This window comes from Microtus oregoni, unplaced genomic scaffold (genome assembly GCF_018167655.1).
Source record: "Microtus oregoni isolate MIOR12 unplaced genomic scaffold, Mior012 000031F_ref0000149, whole genome shotgun sequence".
Lineage (NCBI taxonomy): Eukaryota > Metazoa > Chordata > Mammalia > Rodentia > Cricetidae > Microtus > Microtus oregoni.
The window spans coordinates 22,610,852-22,633,707 of NW_024543090.1; the positions used below are offsets into that span (position 1 = coordinate 22,610,852).

Here is a 22,856-nt window from a genome sequence, read left to right on the forward strand (position 1 = left end):
GAAAATAAAAACTCCCTTTGTTTTTAAAATAGAAGTAGAATTCAACCTTCTGCAGATTTGTTTCAGTTACTAATTTAATTGACTAACAGGGAAACTTTAGTTATAATTTCTAACATTCATGAGTTTGGGTGATGAAAAGTGTGTGTGTGTTGTGTTTTAGTATCAACCACGTATTTCATTTGTATACAGGAATTTTAGGATAGCCAAGCAGACACAGTGATGGTCCAGCCCTTGAGACAAGTGGGAAGGGATGAATGAGTAGGGATTCTAGGTACTAGTACTTCCTGAACTGAGGGCACTTACATTGGTGTGTTGATTATGAACTTCAAGATGAAAACTTATGATGTATGTACTTAACTATATATGTTACTATTTTCACAATAAGGATTTTTAATTTGTGTGTATGTAAGAGTTTTTGTTTTAGTTATATCTTCAGATTGTTGTTTATTTAGAGAAATAGCAGTGCTGATTTATTGATGGTAATCTTACAGATTCTCAACTTGGCTGTAGTTGGACTTTTCTTTGGGCTGCCAACCAGCTTCCAGAAAAGACATGGAAACTTATTATTAATTATGAATGCTTGGTCTTAACTTAGGCTTGTCCCATTCGCTCTTTTAACTTAATTTAACCTGTTTCTAGTCGTCTATGTTTTGCCTCAGGGATTTTTACTTTTCTTTCATTCTGTATGTCCTACTTTCCTGCTTCCTCCCTGTCTGGCTGACTGGCCCCTGGGGTCTCCCTGGTGTCTCTTCCTCCATGTCTGGCTGACTGGCCCCTGGGGTCTCCCTGGTGTCTCTTCCTCCATGTCTGGCTGACTGGCCCCTGGGGTCTCCCTGGTATCTCTTTTTTTTCTTGCCTCATCCTACATTCCTCCTCCTACTTACTCTCCCTGCACGGAAGTTCTGCCTGTACCTCTTCCCTCATTATTCGCCATTCAGCTTTTTATTATACTAGTCAGGTGCCTTAGACAGGCAAGGTAAAATAGCAACACATCTTTATGTAACTGAACAAATGCAAGCATCTTTACATAGTTAAACAAATATTCCACAACATGAAGGGTGTTAATAGTTTGGTTTTTGTTTTGCTTTTCTGTTTGTTTGTTTGGTCGGTTTTTTGAGACAGGGTTTCTCTCGGTAGCCCTGGCTATACTTGAATTCACTCTGTAGACCAAGCTGGCTTCAAACTCACAGCAAGCCACCTGTCTGTGCCTCCCAAGTGCTGGAATTAAAGGCATGTGCCAACACTGCCTGGCAGTCTATAACTTTTTTTAAAAAAAAAGATTTATTTATTTATTTATTATGTATACAGAGTTCTGTCTGCGTGTGTGCCTACATGCCAGAAGGCAGCACCAGATCTCATTATAGATGATTGTGAGATACCATGTGGTTGCTGGGAATTGAACTCATAACCTCTGGAAGAGTGGCCAGTACTCTTAACCTCTGAGCTATCTCTCCAGCCCAATATTTTTAAAATGTATTAAAGATGACATCATCTGAAAGTAATGTTTTATAATAATTCCTCCAGTGTTTAAACCTTTTCCCCCTACACTGTTGCTTCTTTTCATCTAGAATCTTTAATGATGCATTGGTCAGCTTGGCTTTGTTTGTATAAATCGTGTCAAACAATAGAGTGATAATGGATGTCTCTGATTACTTGACTCTAGAGATTATACAGCTAGTTACTGCATTGCTATGACATTTACTGTAGGCTTTTAGAACAGAAGTTTATTAAAGAATTCCCTTCCTACTTGACGGAGTTTTTATCTTAAGGGATGTTCAGTTTTATCAGCTGCAGACTATTATCTGTCTTGTTCCTTTGTTGTTGTTGTTAAAAAGTTAATATTAGGAATTGTTACTGAAAGTGTGAACCTCTCTAAAAAGTGATCTAAGCCAGGCTTTCTTCAGGAAGAAAAACTTCAGTTGAGTAGGTTTGAAACTAAATTTACCATAAAATTTCTTCTTCCAACTTTGGGGGCCCATATGAAGGGACCAACAGGCAGCACTGGGACTCTGAAACATGGCTGGGCTGGGTGGTTGGCAAAGCCATGTCTGAGTGAGCCTTGGAGATTCATGCTGCTGTTGAGCATAGCCTCTGTGGTCTCCACATCCCTCAGCATCTATAGTTGTATGAAGGCTCTCACTGGGAAGTGTTCTGGTACTTACAGTGACATGGTGGATTTTTCCAAGCACTGCTGCTGAAGCAGATTAATGATTTAAGCACCACCCTTAGAAAGAATTGAGACACAGAATTGTTAGTAAAATTAGGTTAAAGTGTATTCGTTAGTGGCTTTGTGATGGAAAAATATTGGGGAACAACTTAAAATTTAGAAAGGCACATAGTTGAGCGAGGGACTCGTTGAGGTCAAGAAACAAGAACAATGACAGCCTGGCTATTTGCTGACAAACCTTTCCTGCTAGCATGGGTTGGTGATCAAAAGTGTTGATAATTCCTTGTACCCATTTCTGCCCAGAGCTGCTTGATACAAAAACTGTTGATGAGTGGGTCTGCACCCTGAAGATTTAAAGTAGAGATGACTGATTACTTTTCATATATTAAAGCTTAGATTTGTAGCCAGGCGGTGGAGGTGCACACCTTTAATCCCAGCACGTGGGAGGCAGAGGCAGGCTGGTCTCTGTGAGTTCAAGGCAAGCCTGGTCTACAAGAGCTAGTTTAGTTCCAGGACAGACTCCCTGTCTCGAGAAACCAAAAAAAAAAAAAAAAAAAGGTTTAGATTTGTAATTCTTTTTTTTTTTTTATTGAGAAAAAAAAAATTCCGCCTCCTCCAAAGATTTCTTGGTTGATTTTTTTTTTTAAATGCAGCCTGCCAGCGAAAGAACTAGCTGAGAAAAATACCTTGCTTGCTTACATGTTAATCTATAATAAGTTGGTTCAGTATAAATGTATGTGGGTTCTTAAAACAACTTGTAAAGTGTAAAATGTTCACTCATGTAAGAGATATAGAAAACATTGTTTTTCACTTGTATTTATTGTAATCATTCACTTAAAAATAGAATGTAACCACATTGTAATTTTTATATTGCTTGAAAGATTTTGCTGGGGAAGAGAAGCTGTAAGGGAGAAAATAAAGACATGAGAGAAGGAAACACCAGGAAAGATGTAGAAGGAAGTAGCTAGGAGGAAGATATCTGGAGAGACAGAAGGGAAATACCAGGGCAGAAGAACAGAACAGAAAGAGTAGAGTAGAACCATCAACAAAAAGAATAATAAAATAAGAACTCATCCTTGGCCGTCAGAAAAGTCCTCGTGTGTCTGTCTGTCTGTCCAGTAGTTCTGCTCTGCATCTTTTCAGTTTCTCAGACGTGCTGAAGGCTTGCCATTCCTCAGCACCCTGGGTGAGATCCGGGTGTGTTTGAGATATGCGTGTGTGTTTAGATTTTCCTCCCGCAGATAGAAAAGTCAGGTTGACTCCGTGGACTTCAGTCCCTGGAACTTTGAAGGCTGGTGCTCACACAGCAGTGTGTAACAATGTTGATATTCTGCAGCACTTAACTATCTCAGGTAGATTTAATTTTAAAAATACTTACTTGTCTGAACTATGTTTTGTTTATTTAAATTTTGTCTTTTAAAAATTATTTTGTGTGTTTGTGGTATATGTATTTATGTTGCCTGTGCACACACATGCACCCCAGAGGTCAGCCTCCGATGTCTTCTGTTTTCACTCTCCACCTTACTTTTTAGGACAGCGTCTCCCACAAAACCAAGGGTTCTTCTCCAGTGAGTCCCCAGGCCCTACTGTGAGCTGTTTCCCAGCATCTGCTGTAGGCATGAGCACTCTACCCAGCTTTTGCTTGCGGACCTGAGACTTGAACTCTGGTCCCTGTGCTTGCTTAGCTTGCTTTCTTCACTGAGCCATCTCACTAGCCCCCATTTTCCTCATTATTGTTTCATCTTTTTGGGCTTTTATTAAGATTAAGAAACTAAGCCGGGCCGGGCGGTGGTGGCGCACGCCTTTAATCCCAGCACTCGGGAGGCAGAGGCAGGCGGATCTCTGTGAGTTCGAGACCAGCCTGGTCTACAAGAGCTAGTTCCAGGACAGGCTCCAAAACCACAGAGAAACCCTGTCTCGAAAAACCAAAAAAAAGAAAAAAAAAAAAAAGAAAGAAAGAAAGAAAGAAACTAAGCCGGGCGGTGGTGGCGCACACCTTTAATCCCAGCACTTGGGAGGCAGAGGCAGGCGGATCTCTGTGAGTTCGAGGCCAGCCTGGTCTACAAAGGGAGTTCCAGGACAGGCTCCAAAGCTACAGAGAAACCCTGTTTCGAAAAAAACAAAAAAAAAAAAAAAAGATTAATAAACTAATTAGAGCTAGCTTTTTGTTTCTTATTTTCCCTTAATTTATAAGTTCTTTAGGTCATTTTTACTTGTCTTTCTCTTTTTCTTCTTATTTAAATATTAAGATACTAACTTGAACACTAAACAAATTATGTATATGTGGAAAATTATGTAGTATTCAGGACTTTTGTTTATTTATTTTTATTTTATGTGCAATGGTGTTTTCTCCCGGGTGCCAGAATTACAGACAGTTGTAAGCTGTCAGGTGGGTGTTGGGAATTAAACCTGGGTCAGTACTTTTAACTACTGAGCCGCTCTCTCTCCAGCCTCTCATGTAGTATTTCAGTGCATGTATGAGTTGTATGATTTTTTTCTTACATATTTGGGTGTTAAGCCTGCATGTATATCTGCATCACATGCCCGCCAGCCTGGTGTCCTCGGAGGCCAGACAAGGGTACTAGAGTCCCTGGAACTGGGGTTATGGATGGTTGTGAGCCACCTTGTGGTTGCTGGGAATCAAACCCATATCCACTGGAAGACCAGCAGTACTCTTAACTGCTAATCTATCTCTCCAGTCCTTTAAAAAAAAGGGGGGGGGGATTTTGCTCCATAAACAAGATTGGCCTGGAACTTGGTGAACATTTTCCTGCTACAGCCTCCCAGTTCTGGAATGACAAGCAGGTCTTTTTTTTTTTTACTTTTTTACTTTTCATAAATCGTGATCAAGAAGGGCAGGTGGTGGTAATGCGCGCCTTTAAGCCTTTAATCCAAGCACCCTCGAGGCAGAGGCAGGTAGGTCTCTGAGTTCAAAGCCAGTCTGGTCTATAGAGCAAGTTCCAGGACAGCTAGACTACACAGAGAAACCCTGTCTCAAAACAAAACAAAACAAAAAGTTGATACAAAATTCACACAAACAGCATTGTAGATATTTTAAAATGATATCCAATCCAGTGGTTTTTAATTTCACAGTTGTATATGCAGCTGTTACCATTAATTTCAGCACAGTTTTATCTTACATAGGTTTTTGTTTTGTTTCTCTCTGTTTAACTATCTGTTTATTCCTAGAGTTCACTGAACTTGGGTTCACTGTAATGAACTTAAGTGTTTTTGTTTGTTTTTGTTCTAATCTCATCACAGCACCTCTGGAAGCTAATGGTCGAGGAGTCAGACTTACTGGGTCAGCTGAAGGTAATAACTCTTGAGGTGATTGTGAAAAGCACTCTTGCCTAGACTTGTGGTAGGCTCACTTGTTTACGCAGGTGAGAAATCATATGTGATGCCACAGAGCGTCTGTACTCCATAAACATTCACGTTCACTTGCCTCTGTTGTGCTCTGAATGCCATCAAACACAGAGTCCTCCCGCAAGGCTGCCTGTATGTTTCTTTCTAAATACCAAGCCTGTGTCCTTCAGACTGATAGCGTCTGTCTGATTCTTTCGGGTAGTAAGGGCCTCTGGGCTCTGATTTACTCAGTTGTATATTGAAATTCTTTCCTCAGATCATTAAAGACTTTTACCTTCTGGGACGAGGAGAACTGTTCCAGGCGTTCATTGACACAGCTCAACACATGTTAAAAACACCACCCACTGCAGTGACAGAGCATGGTAATTGTCCCGTGGCCCTGAGAATAACAGCTTGCTCAAGTTACAGGGTGTTTCTTGGCTGATGTTGTGTGCTGTATGTTTGCCTGCACGGGCCAGAAGAGCGGGAACTTGAGTCACAAGCATTTGTGAGCTACATGTGGGCGTGTGGAAGAGAACCTGGGTCCTCTGCAGTGCTTTTAACTGCCAGTGCTCTAGCCACCTCAACCTAACCTGGGAAAGTCTAGTTAGAGCTAAAGCTCCCTTGTGCTTGGGTTGTAACTGGGTCTCAGAACAAGTAAAAGAACGGTCTTCAGTACTGTTAAGACTTTGCTCCTGGGGCTGGAGAAATGGCTCAGAGGTTAAGAGCATTGCCTGCTCTTCCAAAGGTCCTGAGTTCAATTCCCAGCAACCACATGGTGGCTCACTACCATCTGTAATGGGGTTTGTGCCCTCTTCTGGCCTGCAGGCAGAAACACAGATAGAATATTGTATACACAATAAATAAATAGATATTAAAAAAAAAAAGAAAAAAGACTTTGCTCCTTACCTTTGTTGAACACCCCCACCCCCATCTGTAACAGCCCAGCCTGGTCTGTAGCAGCAAATTAAAGAGGTCTAGTGAAGTGCTGTATTTTAAGTGGCCCTCCCCGGGTCACATGGCGATCATTGTAACAATGAAGAAGTGAGGCCTTAGTTAATGGCTGCCTCCTTCCAGACACAAGAAGAGAATGTAGGAAGAATCCAAGCCAAGAAAAAGGAAATAGGAGGGAAAATGGAGACTAGTGTTTTATAGTTTAATGAGACAATAGATATCTACTGTACCTTTTGTTACAGAAAGCAGAAAAGCCAGTTCAGACTCATTTAAGCAAATAAAAAGGATAGAAATTATTGATTCTCATACTATCTCAAAGATAATTAGGTAAAATTTTGTCTTCTTGGCCAGCAGAACAGGCTCCAGCCCATTGGTCCTCAACCTTCCTAACCCTGTGACTCGTTAATACAGTTGTTCATGTCATGGTGACACCCAGCCATAAAATTATTTTTGTTGCTACTTCATAACTAATTTTGCTACTATTACGAATCATAATGTCAGTATTCGATATGCAGGAATCAGATTTGGAACCCCCGTGAAAGGGTCATTCAACCAACTGCTGCTCTTGCCATATTTAAATGTTACTAAAACTGATCTCAAAAGAGCTGCATTCTTCTAGAGTCTGAAGAAAGCCTCTGGGTTGGCTTGGATCAGATCAAGTCTATAAAATGTCAGCTGTCAAGATCCATTTGATCATGCTGCCTCCCCAAAAACTGGATGTTGCCAACCCCGCTGACACTACAGGAGTGATTCTCAGGATTGTTATAACAAGGACAAGGAGACAGAAGCCACAGATGTTGCTTTCCTATGTCTTTGTTGCAGATGTAAACGTGGCCTTTCAACAGTCAGCACACAAGGTGCTGCTAGATGACGACAACCTTCTCCCTCTGTTACACTTGACAATCGAGTATCATGGGAAGGACCATAAAGGTTTGTTACTCTCCACTTGCCTCCTCTCTGCATCTTCTAGTTCTGGACCTTAGGGATCACTTAGTCTAGTTATCTAATTTTGTATAAGAACAAACATAATTCCAAAAAGGTTCAGCTCCTCTGTCCATAGGTTGTAGCATGAATAATAAAAACCCAGAGACAGATACTGGGGTTCAACCTGAAGATCAGAAAAGCAGAGCAACCAGCCGCTGGCTCTTACTTCTACCTCAGACCGAAATGGTGATCCTACCTCCAGGAATCTCAGAATGAGAATGAGCTGAGACTTGTCTCCTCCAGTCTTATATTTGTCTCTAGTGCTGGGGTTAAAGGCGTGCACCACTACTACCAGGCTTCTGTGGCAAACTAGTGTGGCTACTGAGATTAAAGGTGTGTGCCACCACTGCCTGGTCTGTATGGCTGACCAGCATGGCTGTCTTACTCTCTGATCTTCAGGCAAGCTTTATTTATTAAATACAAATGAAATATCACTTACAATAGGTTTTTGAGATTGCATCTATATTTTTGTCTAAAACACATCTCAGAAAAGCCCTCACAGAAGTTTCCTCCCCTCTACCTTTGTTGCCTCTATAAGTCCTGCTATTTAACACCACTGAGGCCTCATTTTATGTGTGCAGTTCATCTTGGTCTCTCTGGTTTTAATTAACCAAGGTATTTTTCATTATCTTCTTAACTTTAGCAGATGCCACCCAGCCAAAAGAAGGGCATTCTCGGGAAACGTCCCCACGGGAAGCCCCTGCTTCCGGCTGGGCAGCTCTAGGTCTCTCCTACAAAGTACAGTGGCCACTACATATTCTCTTCACCCCAGCCGTCTTAGAAAAGTAAGTATTTCTGAGTTTTTCCCAAGTAAATATTTCCCACCTTATATCCAAGGGAAGAAGTAAGTGTGAACAGGAGTAAGATGGGTAGAAGTGAGCCAGTCGTCCAGCTGGTTTCTACACTAGTGAGCCAGAGGTTGCACACTTGCCTGTCTTCAGGAGCTAGACGGGTTCTAGTTTTTTGTTGTTATGAAAAAGACAAGATAAAAAGCAACTTGGGAGGAAAGGACTTATTTGGTGTATATGTCTAGATAACAGTTCTTCATTGAGGGATGTCAACCTAAGGATTTCATGGAGGAACAGAGGCAGAAACCACAGAGGGGTGCTTCTTATTAGCTTGCTCCTCAGTTTGCTCAATTTACTTTGTTATACATCCCAGACCCACCTGGTCAGGTGTGGTACCACAGTGCACTGGGCCCTTCCACATCAATCATGAACACAAGAACACACCCCACAGATTTGCCCACAGCCCAGTCTGATTAAAGCAGTCTTTAACTGAAGGTCCCTGTTCTAGGTAACTCCAGCTTCTGTCAAGTTGACCAAAACTAAAACAACAAACAGCAGCTCACATTACTAAGGGAGGTAACAGCCCTGAAACAATAGTTCTTGGGAGGAGCACTGCCCGTACACAGTGGGACCCAAGATCCCCAGGAAGGAGATGAGAAAAGCACACTGCACTCTGAGAAAGGATGAGGAACCCCATGCTCTGTGGCTACAGGAATGAGGAAGACATCTCTCTTCAGCCTTCCCCCGTCTAGCTTGTTCTCCACAACATGCCTACTGTTTTACAATAATGAGAAACTGGGCAGACTGGGCATAAGCAGGAAATGGTGAGGCTGTTGGAGGATTCTGCAACAGGTTCAGAGCTCATCAGGTGTACAGGCCTTATCCAGAGACTCAAAGACTTAACAGCTCACAGATGCCCACAGTCCTGGTTTGAGACAGGGTGTGTGTGTATGTGTTTATAAAATTTAATGTTTTTAATATAAAATAAAAATATTTTAATATTTAAACTTTAAGGTATTTGGTTAATATTTAATAAATATTTTAATGTCTTTTTTAATAAGTATGTATATGGGGTATGTGTGATGTGAATGACTGCAGGATCAAAAGAGGACACTGGCTCTCTTACTGAGGCTTAGTTATTGTGTTGTATAGCTGAAATTCATTTCACTTTCTCACCACTCTTCTAGCCTGCTTGTCTTTGTGTGAAGGGATGTTAGATTGAGGTTTGTATCTCAGTGATGCTTCTGTCATAGGTACAATGTTGTTTTCAAGTACTTACTGAGTGTGCGCCGTGTCCAGGCTGAACTACAGCACTGCTGGGCTCTTCAGATGCAGCGCAAGCACCTCAAATCTAACCAGACAGATGCAGTCAAGTGGCGCCTAAGAAATCACATGGCCTTCTTAGTAGATAATCTTCAGTACTATCTCCAGGTATGTTCTGAGCGGTTTATGGAAGAGGTGGGAAAGGAGCCTAGAGAACACTGAGATGGGGCAGTTCTGTATCTGGTAAAATGCTGCAGTTGGAGAAAATTTAGGAGTTACATCACTAGGTATGTTTCTTGGCATTTTAAGGGGAAGTGGATATCCATAGATAAAGGGATTTAGGCTTCAAGATACTTATTTGCCAGATATTTTGGAATTCTCACGCATGTCCAGTCTTTTGACATTGTAACATGACATCATTTACAGAGTTCACACCCAAAAACCATGCAACAGTTACCACGCCCCTTCCCTCCCAAAAGAATATCATTTTAGAATTTTGTGCTGCCCCTTGACTGCATGTAGCCCATACCTGTCCTTGGCTACATGTTGGACAAGCTTCTTGTTGCTGACCATTTCAGTCAGTGGAAGGGATGAGGCATGACTGGATTAGGCCAGGGTAGGGGAGAGTGGTCTGCAAAGACATTTGAAGCTATTAAAAATTACACACCATGGAGCTGGAAAGATGGCTTAGCAGTTAAGAATGCTAACCACATGTACAGAGGACCCAGGTTGGGTTCTTAACACCCACATGGTAGCTGACAACATCAGTAGCTCTAATCCAATAACTGTAGTCCCAGAGGATCTGACACCTTCTTCTGACCTCCGTGAGCACCAGGAATACATGTGATATACATACACACATGCAAACAAAACGTGTAATTTATATATATATTTGCACAACCATGACTGGGAATATAGCTCAATTGGTAGAATACTTACATAGCATACAGGAAGAGTATGATGGTACCAGTCTATAATCCCAACACTTGAGAGGTAGAAGCAAGAGGATCAGAAGTTCAAGGTCATCCTTAGCTATACAGTGAGTTTGAGGCTAGCCTGGCCTACATAAGACCCTGTCTCAAAAACAGAAATTATACAATCAATCAGACCTGTTGACATACAACTATAACATCCACACTGGGAAGTGTCAGGAAGGAGAATCATAAAGTCTGGGCTACAGCAAGACCTATGTCAAAAGAAACAGATGACAGGGTATGAGGCTCAGTGCTACAGCTTCTTCTTGCATACACAAGGCCCCAGCAACACACACACTTTACAAGGCTCAGCAATTGAAGTATGTCTTTGGTCAGCCTAAAGTGGCTAGAAGGAAGATGAGGGCTGGTGAGATGATTGAGTGGTGAAGGCTAGAGCCACCAAGCCTGATGACCTGGGACCTACATGGTAGAAGACTGGAACAGACCCTGGAAAACTGTCCTTTGTCCTTCTCATGTACCCTGCAGGATGAACAATTCACACACACACTCATACTCGTTCTAAAAGGTGAGAAGAACCATAAAATAGAGCACTCAGGATGTGCCAGGTGCTAAAACAAATTATCTGTCTGTCAGGTAGATGTGCTGGAGTCTCAGTTCTCACAGCTTCTTCATCAGATCAATTCTACGCGGGACTTTGAGAGCATCCGATTGGCACACGATCACTTCCTAAGCAATCTTTTGGCACAGTCCTTTATTTTGCTGAAACCTGTAAGTAAGAGCGGGGGGGGGTTTCCCGAGGGCACTTCTAACATATTCCTTCAGGCTCTTGGAATTGACAAAATAGGAAACTATTAAGTCCTTGTTCAATTCCATTTTTACAAAATAGAGAGGCAGCAGTAAAAGGGAACTGAAATGTTGTTCCATAGGGTGTGGTGAGCAGGTGTAGATAAAGAACTGGGTATTTAATCCCCAGGAGGAATGAGTGTTACAGGAATCTGCCTGACTCTACAGCACCAGGATCAACCAATAAATTGAAAGTTTTCTTCATAGGCACATGTGTCTTATCATTCTGACTGTGTGTCCCATCTGCAAGTACACACATTTAGCACTTTTGTGGAAGCTCTCCTCGAGTCATCTGTGACCTTGTGACCATCTAAGGCCAAAGGACATCTAAGTCAAACATGTAGATTGGGGTCCAGGCATAAGTAATTTTTAAAGCACACAGCTGGTTCCAATCCTAAAATGAAAAGTGAGAAACTGAAATAATCCCTATAGTGTTTATACTTGAATGTCTGGGTGAACAAGTTGTACTGCTCAGGGCGCCAACCATAAATGGTATCGGCTTCTTTTTGCTCTGGTATTTGGGGCTGTTACTTGCCAAATAAGGGAAGAATAACTAAAGTAGTCAGTATTTCAAAGGGTTCTGTGAGCTTAAAAAAAAAAAAAAAAAAAAAAAAACACAGCAGTGATAGGCACTGTTCTTACATGGCATGGGTGTATCCTGAGGAAAAGCAGAACATCAGAACAGATCATCTTAATGAAGTCTTTATTGAGTGCTTACTGTATGCAAGGCACTGGGGATACAAAGAGGTATAAGTCATGGCTCTGCCCTTAAGGAGCTCACAATCTAGTTGGAAAAACAAGATGTACATACAAAAGTCAGCAACAGCACACATGACCTGGACAATTGCCAGTAAACAACACAGATACTACAACAGAGAAAGGCGGAGTTCACTAAAGGCTGCAGTGGGGAAGGACCATTTCTCAGAATGGGACTTGACTGGTACTAAAGAGAAAAGAAATCCCAGGAAACAGTGCTCATAGCTCAAAGGCAAGAGCACGCGCAGTGTGTCTGATAAAGGATGGTGAGCTACTGGCGAGTAGAGTGGAGGCTTTGTGCAGGGGGACAAAGAATGCAGCTGTCCCAGGAAGGGATGTTCATTTGCATGTTGTTTGGGAGGGCTAGACAACTTGAGGGTGGGTAGTGTCTGGAGTTCAGACAGGGGAGGTCAGCTATTATTTTCCCAAACCCTGCATTTTCAGAAGTTTCTTTCTTCATTTCCTAACACCAACTATATTTTTGGGTAGGTGTTTCACTGCCTGAATGAAATCCTAGATCTCTGTCACAGTTTTTGTTCACTGGTCAGTCAGAACCTGGGTCCACTGGATGAACGGGGGGCTGCCCAGCTGAGCATTCTTGTGAAGGTGAGTCTGCCTGGCCACTGGCTACATGCTCCTACCCCCACCCCGCTGAGCAAACTGCCTTTGCTCTGGCCCAGTAAAGCCTATCCCAGAACAGACAAAGAAATGACAAGATAAAAAGATAAAAGCGTTGCTATCAGTGGATATTGAAGATGATTAATGTACTGCCTCACAGTGTTCAGAAATAGTTCAGCCCTGAATAGGTTCAGCCCACCAAGTATGCATTGGCTTTGTGCTCATTTTCTCACATCCCACTTCCTTCCCTGAACCAGCCTCCCAGCTCACTTGTAATTATAATCTGAGACTATATTTATCTCCTGTAACAAAGCAAGCTCAGTTGCAATCCTGGTATGTGATAGAATATATTAATCTGAAATGAGCTTCAAATTATTACTAATGAGAAAGTACTTTCATGGAAGTCATGCATTTCACGGACATGGCATTAAGAAGTCAAGAGTCGTTTTAGGAGCTGACAGAAATGGGAATGTGGTCCTGAGAGGACCCCAGGCGCCTAGCACTCTGCACGGGTAGTGACAGCTTGGGTCTCTCAACAGGGCTTTAGTCGCCAGTCTTCACTCCTCTTCAAGATTCTCTCCAGTGTTCGGAATCACCAGATCAATTCAGATTTGGCTCAGTTACTGCTCCGGCTAGATTATAACAAGTATTATACCCAGGCTGGTGGGACTCTGGGCAGGTAAGAATAATCCTTGGGGAACTCATTAGGTTTGGGGAAGTTAATGAGTTGTAAAAGTCCAAAATGGAACTTTAACCTTCATCTACAAACGCCCTCATTTTATAAGCAAGGCTCAGAGATACAGGAAGTGGGGGGAAGGGAGTTATTTCATAATTTTTCTGGAGATTATGTAAAAATCATCAGCATGGTGAAATACTACAGCTGAGGGTGAATTCTGTGTTAGATTATGTATGTTCTAAGGGGCAGTGTGGCTTGCACAATCTGCTCTGACACGTACTAGCAGTGCAGCTGTGGCACCATGCTTCACTGGCCACTGCCTCTTCTAGACTTCTTTAAATCTAATAATGACATCCAGTGGTAGCTGGCTCCTCAGCGGTGTCATTCTTTCTAGTTTTAGCAGAAGCCAGACATGTTTTGGAGTATCAAGGTAACATCAGCTGTATCTCAGATGACCATGCTTCTTGGGAAAGCATAGCATTTAATGAAACTTTTTTTCTTTTTTATAGTTTTGGGATGTAAAAACTGGTTCTTAAAATGAAGTAACCATCAGTCCTACCACGCTCTGATTTCTGTAATAAGCCTCCCCAGGCATCACAAGATGCCTGCAGACTGGTGAAAGGATGCTACCTTTTCTTCTAGAAGCAGTCCAGAGGTCCTCCCTACCATTCCTATAGGGGAACTGGGGCCAGCTATCTCTCGACCACTCAAAGGCTTTGTTCCTTTACACTAAGACATCTGTTGGGTAGGTTCACTTGTGCAACAGCAGTGTATTGAACATTTACTATGTACCTATGGACTCTTCAAGGTATGGAAGATACCACAGAGAACAATGGGAACCAATAAAATGTTTAGGATTGGTTCACATGTAAAGAAGAAATTCTTATGTAAAGGTCAGCATCTAGTTGTTACCACCAACTTAGAAAAGACTTTCCCTCCTCTGTACCACATAATTTATAACTATACAGATTGTCTTTAGTTTTCAGAAATTTAAGATTTAAGAGCCTCCCTCCTTTAAGGATATTCAAAACCTGACCTCAACAATTCAGCCAGTAGGTTCTCTAATTCTTTCAGACTGGCAATAGGGGGTAGTTCTAGCTAAAGATGACAGCGGTCAAATTGTTCAGATGTTAGACAGTGAAAATTGCAAACTTCTCCCTATGCTCAGATAGTGAAGTCACTAATGTTCCTATCAGCATAAACAAAGGAAATACTCCATTAACATACCTGCCCTCCACAATGGACAAGAGTGCAGTCTTTGGGCCTATCTGTAGTCCCTGATTGTTCTCTTCTTTTACCACCCACTGTGAAAGCCTGTACTTGTCAACTACAGAGGATCCCTTCCATTGTTACCTCTAGAAGCAAAGCATGGCAGACAATGGCCTACTGCTTGTTTTTATAAATAAAGTATTATTCAAACAATCACACATACTCATTTACCTAATGTCTATGATTGATTTCATCTCACAGCAAAAGACAAGAAATTGTGACAGACGAAATGACTGTAAACCTAAAGTATTTACTGTTTGGCTCTTTATAGAGAGCATAAAGACTAGTAAGTAGCCTTGATTTAGAGAGTGACAGGTTGTTTGTTAATGGGGACAATGTTGAGTGCCAGGAAGGAATGGCTTCCAGCAGTTGTGACAGTTAACGCTTGCTTTACAGAAAATTGTCCCGTCAAGTTCATTGTCACTGTCCATTCATACCAGTTGGTCATCTTCCCTTTCAGCTCTGAGTACCACAGATCAGCTGTTAATAAGCTCAGGTCTTAATGGTCTTGATACCCAGAGTGTCCTCGACCCCGTTCAACTTTGGCACTGTTTATCTAGGCCCTCTTGTACTCTAAGCAGAACATTTTAGATGGCCTGGGATAACCTTGTGACTTTGACGGTGGTGCCACAGGATAAATTTCATTCCTACATTTTTATCTTCCTTTGTTTGCTGTACTGCTAAAGTGATGATTAAACCTGCTGGGAAACTTAAGAGAAGATCCTGTAGTACCATGTTCTGAGATTAAGCTCAAAGAAACAGATGAAGAAATCTCAAGTTACTACAACCAAAAAGAGTCAACATTTATTTTATCATAAAAGTTCAGCAAATAAAACTATGTACAAGATTCATGCAAAGAATACAATTCCACACAAGACACACTTAAAACCTGATTAAAACACAATCTCCACAATAGCAGGGATAAAACCAGTAAGACCAAGTATCTTCAGTGAGAAACATAATCATGTTTATATTTTGGATGCTGTTTGAATCCAATTCTCTCCCCAACAATGAGGCACTGGATCACCCACTCTTGTGACACCACAGGCAGCTGCAAGGCTTCAGCACACTTGAGCACCGAGGCTGGGCATGAGGGGTCTGTCACCACCACATCAAATACCCCTAAAGCAATGTCTGCAAGAAGTAGGGGGAAGTGAATGAGGAAAGAACACTCAGTTTAGCTCTTATTAAAAGAATAGGTGCCTTCTAGCCAGTATTCCTACTCTGCCAACCAAAGCCCTCTTACAGATACTGTATATTCATAGCCTAAAAGTTGTCATCACCACTTGCTAACCTTGTAGACCTAATAAACAGAAATGCCACTGGAGACTATAAAAGCAGGAACAGCTTTTGACCTTCTCTTACACTAACCCATCCTTTTGAAGATGGGACTTCTCTTAAAAATAATGACTGAGACTTGGACCACACAGGCTAACAGCTGTGAGTCTATGGACATCCCTGGAATGACAGCGAACACACACTTTCCAGGTACCTTTGTTATGGGCACTTGAATGGTGCTGCTTCACGGAGGCTGCCCCTCCAGTCATGAGGATCTCAGACCAGAGCTCCAGGAAATTCTGTTGTTGATCTGACACCAAGAGTACCTTCAGATTCTGGAAAGGGTTTTCGCGGGGTTGCCTATGAAGGAGTTGGAGATGCAGTGTTTGGGAACTGGAAAGAACCTTAGTATGACCCGTCATAACTAACGATTAGCTCATCTAGCTTATCTGCAAAGGCACTCACTCCTGCACATCCGAATGCTTCCCTAACTAGGTCACGTAGTGGACTAAGTCCTGCCTCTCTTCTGATGAGGTATGCACTCTGGGATCCTAGACTTTATTAATAAGCCAATCAAGTTATGCTTCTGAGTTCCCTCCCTTTTAAGTTTAATGATTGAAACTTAATCCTAATCTCAGTGCTTCCACTAATAGGGGATACTGGACCTAATCTTCCCACATCTTCGGAAGGTTCCCAGCCAATGTAGAATGAGACGAGAGCAATAAAGTACTTGACTCCAGAAATCATTTCAAATGTCTACAGACATTCCAGTTTCTAGTAACACTGTTTTCCCAACTAGATTACTAGACTTTCCTTAAAAGCTAGTCTTCCTATTGTCTCGGCTCCAGACGGGCTCCCAAACACTCACCAATCCAGAATTCTCTGCTCCTCAAGGCTATACCCAGCAGGCAGCAGGTAATTACGGTAGTTTTGGAGCTGGTTGGCATGGCAACTGTCATGGACCCAGACATGAGACACACAAGGAATTCCACTGGCAAGGCACAGGAAGTACTTCCGGGTTCGGCAATGCTGATCCGCAATTAGGAGACACTGGTAGGCTGTGTTACACTGGAAGAAAAAGAGCCCAGCTGACAGGTCTGGTGGTGTCTAGGGAAACCTTTCCTGACTGCACCTGATATATACCCTCGAGAGCCAATATGAAGAATTCTAGTTGGTATCAAAAATACCATTTAATCTGTGTTCATACCTAAGGCTGTGTTGTTCACTGAGAAGCCCAAACTGCTTTCTGAAACATTTACCCTATCACACCTATGGCTTTTGGAAGACCTAAATCTCAAGGGTCAACCATACCAGGTACCCACCCAACCTTCCAGGCTAGAGAATCAGCAAAACAATAGCTCTATTGCTCTCTCAACACCACTACCACCTAACCCCGGGTTCTAGCTTCTCTTCCTGTACAATGAAAATGCTGGGCTGAGGTGGCAGAATGGCACAGCACTCTGAAATTCAGCCAACTTCCCAAACCCCTCTTGGCCCTTTTCTCAATACAGAAAGTGAGTAGCCAGAAAAAAAAAACTGCCTCACCTGGGCTTCATTGAAGTCTTCAAGGATATACCCAGCTCCTGCTCGAAGCTGGCATTCTGTATACTGCTTGTTGAAAGGAGGAATTTCTAAAAATTCTATATATACATAGAAAAAAATAACCAAATTATTTTTAATAATAATGGTTGGTTTCCTAGGTGCTACTTTAATGCCTATTTGTAACTGCTGCTTCCTTTTCTATTCTGCAGTTATCTATAAAGGCTTAGACAGACACATAAGATTTATTAATTTGAGGGACTCCCATTATTCAGTCAGCTTTCTGAGCTATACAGCACCAAGCAACACACGCTTATATGGAACTGCTGTGTGAAGTCTGGTTTCAAGGGCTAGGTTGTTATAGCAACACTGGAACAACAAGGCTGCAAACCATCTTTAACATAATGCCAGGCAGCTGCAGCGACTCCTAACACTGAGATCGGGCTAGGTCACTGAGTGCATACTTTTTCCTCCACAGTACCTATCTGAATTGTGTGACACAAACTACATCTGCTCTCATAGCCCAGCTGCCCATCACCAGAGTATCTCTACTCAGATTTTTCATATGCAGCTTCCAAACCATAGAAATCTTAAATGTAGCTCCACTGATCTCTTCCCATGCCCTGTGCCGTATGTTTCTGAGGCTAGAACTGGCGAGTAGTTAGGAAAAATTAAAGTCATAACACATCTTCAGTTGTACCATTTTATATCAATCATCTTCCTTCATTTTGATTCCTTTCTTGTAAGACTCGACATTAGTTGAAACTCTACCTGGTTTTTTATTTTATTTATTTATTTTCTTTTTTCAAGACAGGGTTTCTCTGTTGTAGCCTGGCTGTCCTGGAACTCACTGAAATCCGCCTGCCTCTGCCTCCCTGATTGCTGGGATTAAAGGCGTACACTACCACCGCTACTGGCTTAACTCTAACTTATAAACAACATTCTATCTAGTTCTTAGCTAGCTTGGACAGACATCTGGAGATTTCTGTCACTCACTATATTTGATCTACACATTGTCTCCTACACCACACACGTGCCAGACCTCTGAGATACATGGCAGTCCACTGGACTACAGATTCCACATAGACACAGAGTGAGAGATGCCACATAAATGACATAATTATTTTAAGGTTAATGAGAGGTCCAAGAATTGAAAGGGCCTAGAAGCTAATTTCCTAGGGCACTGGGGACACCACAGTCTCTTCTATTCAGAATAAAACTCATCCTCCACATGGGTTTTCTTAAGTAGGTGCTAGAGCGTAAATGGAAAAGGTGGCAAGTCATCAGAAACATGGTTGATTTGTATGGTTCTAGGAAGGTAAAGCCAGCACCGTGTTCTAATCCCATCTGCCATTATTGTTGAAAAAAAAAGCAATTTAACTTTGATGGATTTTTATCATTCATTTTCTATATGAAGAATGAGACTCCCTAGGCCAGGAAGATAACTCAGCAGGCAAAGGCACCACCAAGCCTGGAAACTTGAGTTTGACTCCCTGGGACCCATTAAGATAGAAGGAAAGAGAACTGATTCTTCCAAGTTGCCCTTGGGTAACAAATATACCCATGTATAAATCTATAAGTATATATCTGAGTGTGTACCTCTATCTATGTAGTATGTAAATTAACAAAAAAATCTTGTCTCCCAGCTGCTTACCAAGACTTATCTTGAGAACCACTCACTGAGAATTTTGTGAAAATCTACAGATCAGAAGTAGGGCACAAGTTAATTTTACTTAGTTGACCAGAATCACGGTAAACACTGACCCACTCCCCTGCCTTAACAAAAAGAACCACTGCCTCACAAAAGAAATGGAAAGGCAGTGCATGGATCAGAGCCCCTGGGAACTTACCCTCCTCTTCTTCGCTGCTTCCTGTAGGCCCATCTAGTAGTTTAGAGCGGCTGGTCAGCTTGTCACTAGTTGTGGCCATGGTGAGGAGAAAGGCATAGCCCAGAAACAAGGTCTTGTTGAGGGGCAGGGGCCCTCTTGGCTCTTCCAGGACAGAAGGTTCACCTGTGTTGTCTGCACTCTCACAGGGGCTCACAAATTCTCCTGCCCCCACTGTACCTAGGAAGGACAAGCACAGCTACTGAAATGATACACACAGACCACTGCCTGGACAAAGGCCATGTCCTAATGAGCTTGTCTATGCTATGACCCAAAGACCATTAATAAAACCAATCATTCTAAGTGGCCAACAACCTAGGACCAAATTTACAATGAAGACAAAACAGTTAAACCTAAAATGACCATTAGAGTGGGCAGTCGGCTGTTTTCATGTATGGAAATCAACTGGTACTATTTCTGTAACATCAAATACTTCTTTTTTTTTCCAATTCTTTCTTTTTTTCTTTCTTTATTTATTTATTAAGGATTTCTGCCTCCTCCCCGCAACCGCTTCCCATTTCCCTCCCCCTCCTTCTAAGGCCACTTGAACAGGAAAAAGTACAGTATTTGGAAGCCTTCAATCCACTTTTCACTGCCCATGTTTCTAATTTTCCCAGAATATATGATGTTTCGAAGCAACCTTTAAAGGACAAACAAAAACTTTTCATTACTGCCAAGAACTGTCCCATTCCATTGTGGACTCTCACCAGAATAGTGCAGCGAGTACTAAGTGCTAAAGTGTCTTTACATGGAGGTGAATCCACATCAAATACCCTTCGCCAACACCTAGGAAGGGAAGTGAGCCACCATTCTAGAACACCCATGCTAAGATGTGCCCCAGTAAGTCCTCCAGAAGGAAACGATACCTACTGAAGAAGCCGAATCAGGTTCACTAGGAGGCTAAGATGACAGCGGGTCATGCATGCCTCCCTGAAATAAAACCAACATCAAAAACAGTCTCAGAGAAGCCGGGCGGTGGTGGCGCACGCCTTTAATCCCAGCACTCGGGAGGCAGAGGCAGGCGGATCTCTGTGAGTTCGAGACCAGCCTGGTCTACAAGAGCTAGTGCCAGGAAAGGTTCCAAAGCTACAGAGAAACCCTGTCTCAAAAAACCAAAAAAAAAAAAAAAGTCTCAGAGGCAGGGATGCTATGTCTATGCACTGGACTTTAGAGTCAAACCTGCCTAGGTTTGAGATCTGGCTTATTCTACCACATTGAGAAAGTTACCTAAATTTTCTTACATTCCCAAAAATATGGAAAATGAATTCTAAGGGATTATATTGGAATATGAATGAAACACTTGGGCCCCATGCCTCACCCAGTAAATATTTAACAAAGGTTAGCTTTTACTGTCTTTAAATACCTGAACTATACAGCAATGGTACTGGGTGGGTAAGCAGATAACACAACTCACAGGGGTAAAAATATGGTGCTAGGGCAAGGGAACATGGAAATGAACGTGCCAGCCTGAGAAAGCCCTACCCAACAACGGCAGGACTTTACCTCTACCTACAGAAGCCACGTCAGCCAGGTCTAGGTCATGGCAGACAATGAACACATGGCATGAATTTTCTTCATACTGAAAGGGAGTGACTTAGAAGGGGTGGGTGGAGGAGAGTGGAGGTTCAGGCTGATGTACAACCTTTCAATAGGAAACTTTAGACAGCCTGAACACAAGATAGTGGAAGAGGGCACAGACAGAGCGCAAGATCTAAGGACGAGGAATTTCACCCATTTTGAGTCTGCTTAAACTACCATACTTGTATTCCCCGAAAGAGCCCACACAGGAATGTTTGTGATCGAGTTTTGTCCTCCTGTCTACACTGCTGGGCTCTGAACAGAGGTAAAGAATGTAGTATCACCCGTCGGCTTGTGGATGCCAGTCTGACCATCAGAGAACATCCATGCACTGTGCTCCCATCTTACCAGGTTTCACAGTGGCAGACTTGCGACCTCGCTTAGCAGGGGACCGTTCCTCTTCCGAAGTGATGAGTTTCCTTTTGCCTGACTGAGCTCCCGTGGAAGCCCGGGGACTCTCTGTGGTTTTACGGGTGGGCATTGTGCTGCTGCTGCTGGAGGCAGTAGGGGTAGCTGGAGAGCTGATGTTACTGCGCCGTTTACGCTTTCCTTCCACCAAATTGTCTGATGAATAAGCCAAAGGCTGGTAAGAACCCATGGTCTCAACTCAAATCTGACATAGATATAGCACTGTGCTCTTTGCCTCCTCCCACAGTCAGGAAGCCTCTTTTATGTTCCAATCCCTGCCAAAAGTAAGATATGTCTGCTCCCCTGTAGAACTAGGAAGGCCAGAAAAGCCCTAGAGACTTCTCATCTGGCACTTGGAAGGAAACAAATGTAGCAATAGTTCTAGAAAACGACAACCATCATCATCCAATAAACCACAAGGATAAGCCAAGCAACCATTCCTGACTACTCTAGAAACTGTTCTCCCTTCTCTAAGCCAAGTATGGCCCAGCTGGCAGCTGCTCAGGAAGGTCTTACCTAAGCTGATATCTGCTGCCTTCGTGAGGGGTGTGACGGCTTCATATGGGCCAAGACCATATTGCTCTCTTAGTCTGTTTCCTTGCTCCAAGGACAGGATGACTGCCATTCGCTTATACCACTTCCTTTGGCCTTCTTTTTCAATGCTGTAGTACAGCTCCCCAGACTCCTTCCTGTGTCCTTTGACCACTCCTGGGGATGACATAAAAGATACCATAATTGTAGACTGCTTAGCACCCTCTCAAAAGGGCTCTACAAAAGCAGATCTGAAGTAGGGGATGCAGAGAGCCAACAACAGTGGACTGAACCAGGCTTTTACGGAGTCTTAGCTGTTCATCCCAAATGGTTTACGACCCTTGGTAGCTACTACACAGGATTAGACAAGGTTTTCTGAGAGAAAGCAGTCTTTAGTTACATATTAAAGATTCCCAGTGCTGGACTTAGGGTTGTTGGTGGCTCAAATGAAACCCCTGAAGTGAATGGCATGGTTTCTTAACAATCTTGTAGCAACTTCTAAGCTTTCCATTGTGAAAAATGACAGTTCTTTTTTTTTAAAGATTTATTTATTTATTATGTATACAACATTCTGCCTCAATGTATGCCCGCGCGCCTGAGCGCCTGAGGAGGGTGCCAGATCTCAGTACAGATGGTTGTGAGCCACCATGTGGTTGCTGGGAATTGAACTTAGGACCTCTGAAAGCGTAGCCAGTGCTCTTAACCTCTGAGCCATCTCTCCAGCCCCGAAAAATGACAGTTCTGAGAGACCGTATATACAGGCTTCTCTACTGTGCAAAAGAGCCAGGACAGAAAGAGAACAAAGAAAGGAGGAAATAAACTGTGCCCCGTCTGACCTCCCTGCACCTGCACTGATTCACAACTGTGCATGGCTGTTAGGAGCAGGGTGCAGGGCATACAAGGAAACGGAGTTAGAACTCAACCTGAGTTTAGGACTAGGTCTGTTATATGATAACTGGGTGAGAGCTATTTCCAATTCTATTAAAAAACAAACAAAACACCCCTTCCTCTCTATCAACTAATAAACAACATATATTA

At 42.6% G+C, this 22,856-nt stretch overlaps 2 protein-coding genes across 8 annotated transcripts in view; one reads left to right on the top strand and one right to left on the bottom strand.

Annotated features, from left to right (window-relative positions):
• The window catches only part of Tubgcp4 (tubulin gamma complex associated protein 4), a 33,816-nt gene extending 19,841 nt beyond the window's left edge, over positions 1 to 13,975 (top strand). Inside the window, exons 10-18 of one of the 3 annotated variants that reach the window (XM_041678978.1) lie at positions 5,429 to 5,479; positions 5,790 to 5,895; positions 7,289 to 7,396; positions 8,094 to 8,235; positions 9,492 to 9,669; positions 11,070 to 11,204; positions 12,525 to 12,641; positions 13,193 to 13,332; positions 13,808 to 13,834. In XM_041678978.1, coding sequence (XP_041534912.1) covers positions 5,429 to 5,479; positions 5,790 to 5,895; positions 7,289 to 7,396; positions 8,094 to 8,235; positions 9,492 to 9,669; positions 11,070 to 11,204; positions 12,525 to 12,641; positions 13,193 to 13,332; positions 13,808 to 13,814 — 984 coding nt within the window. In that variant the 3' untranslated portion in view covers positions 13,815 to 13,834. The other 2 variants (XM_041678976.1, XM_041678977.1) reach the window with 2 other exon arrangements.
• Positions 13,976 to 15,544: 1,569 nt separating this feature from the next.
• Positions 15,545 to 22,856, bottom strand: part of Tp53bp1 (tumor protein p53 binding protein 1) — an 87,000-nt gene continuing 79,688 nt past the window's right edge. For all 5 annotated transcript variants that reach the window (XM_041678966.1, XM_041678968.1, XM_041678967.1 and 2 more), the window contains 7 exons: positions 21,804 to 21,995; positions 21,228 to 21,443; positions 19,266 to 19,481; positions 17,422 to 17,516; positions 16,745 to 16,944; positions 16,091 to 16,236; positions 15,545 to 15,732 (listed from right to left, as the gene is read on the bottom strand). In XM_041678966.1, coding sequence (XP_041534900.1) covers positions 15,545 to 15,732; positions 16,091 to 16,236; positions 16,745 to 16,944; positions 17,422 to 17,516; positions 19,266 to 19,481; positions 21,228 to 21,443; positions 21,804 to 21,995 — 1,253 coding nt within the window. The remainder of the gene's footprint in view (positions 15,733 to 16,090; positions 16,237 to 16,744; positions 16,945 to 17,421; positions 17,517 to 19,265; positions 19,482 to 21,227; positions 21,444 to 21,803; positions 21,996 to 22,856) is intronic.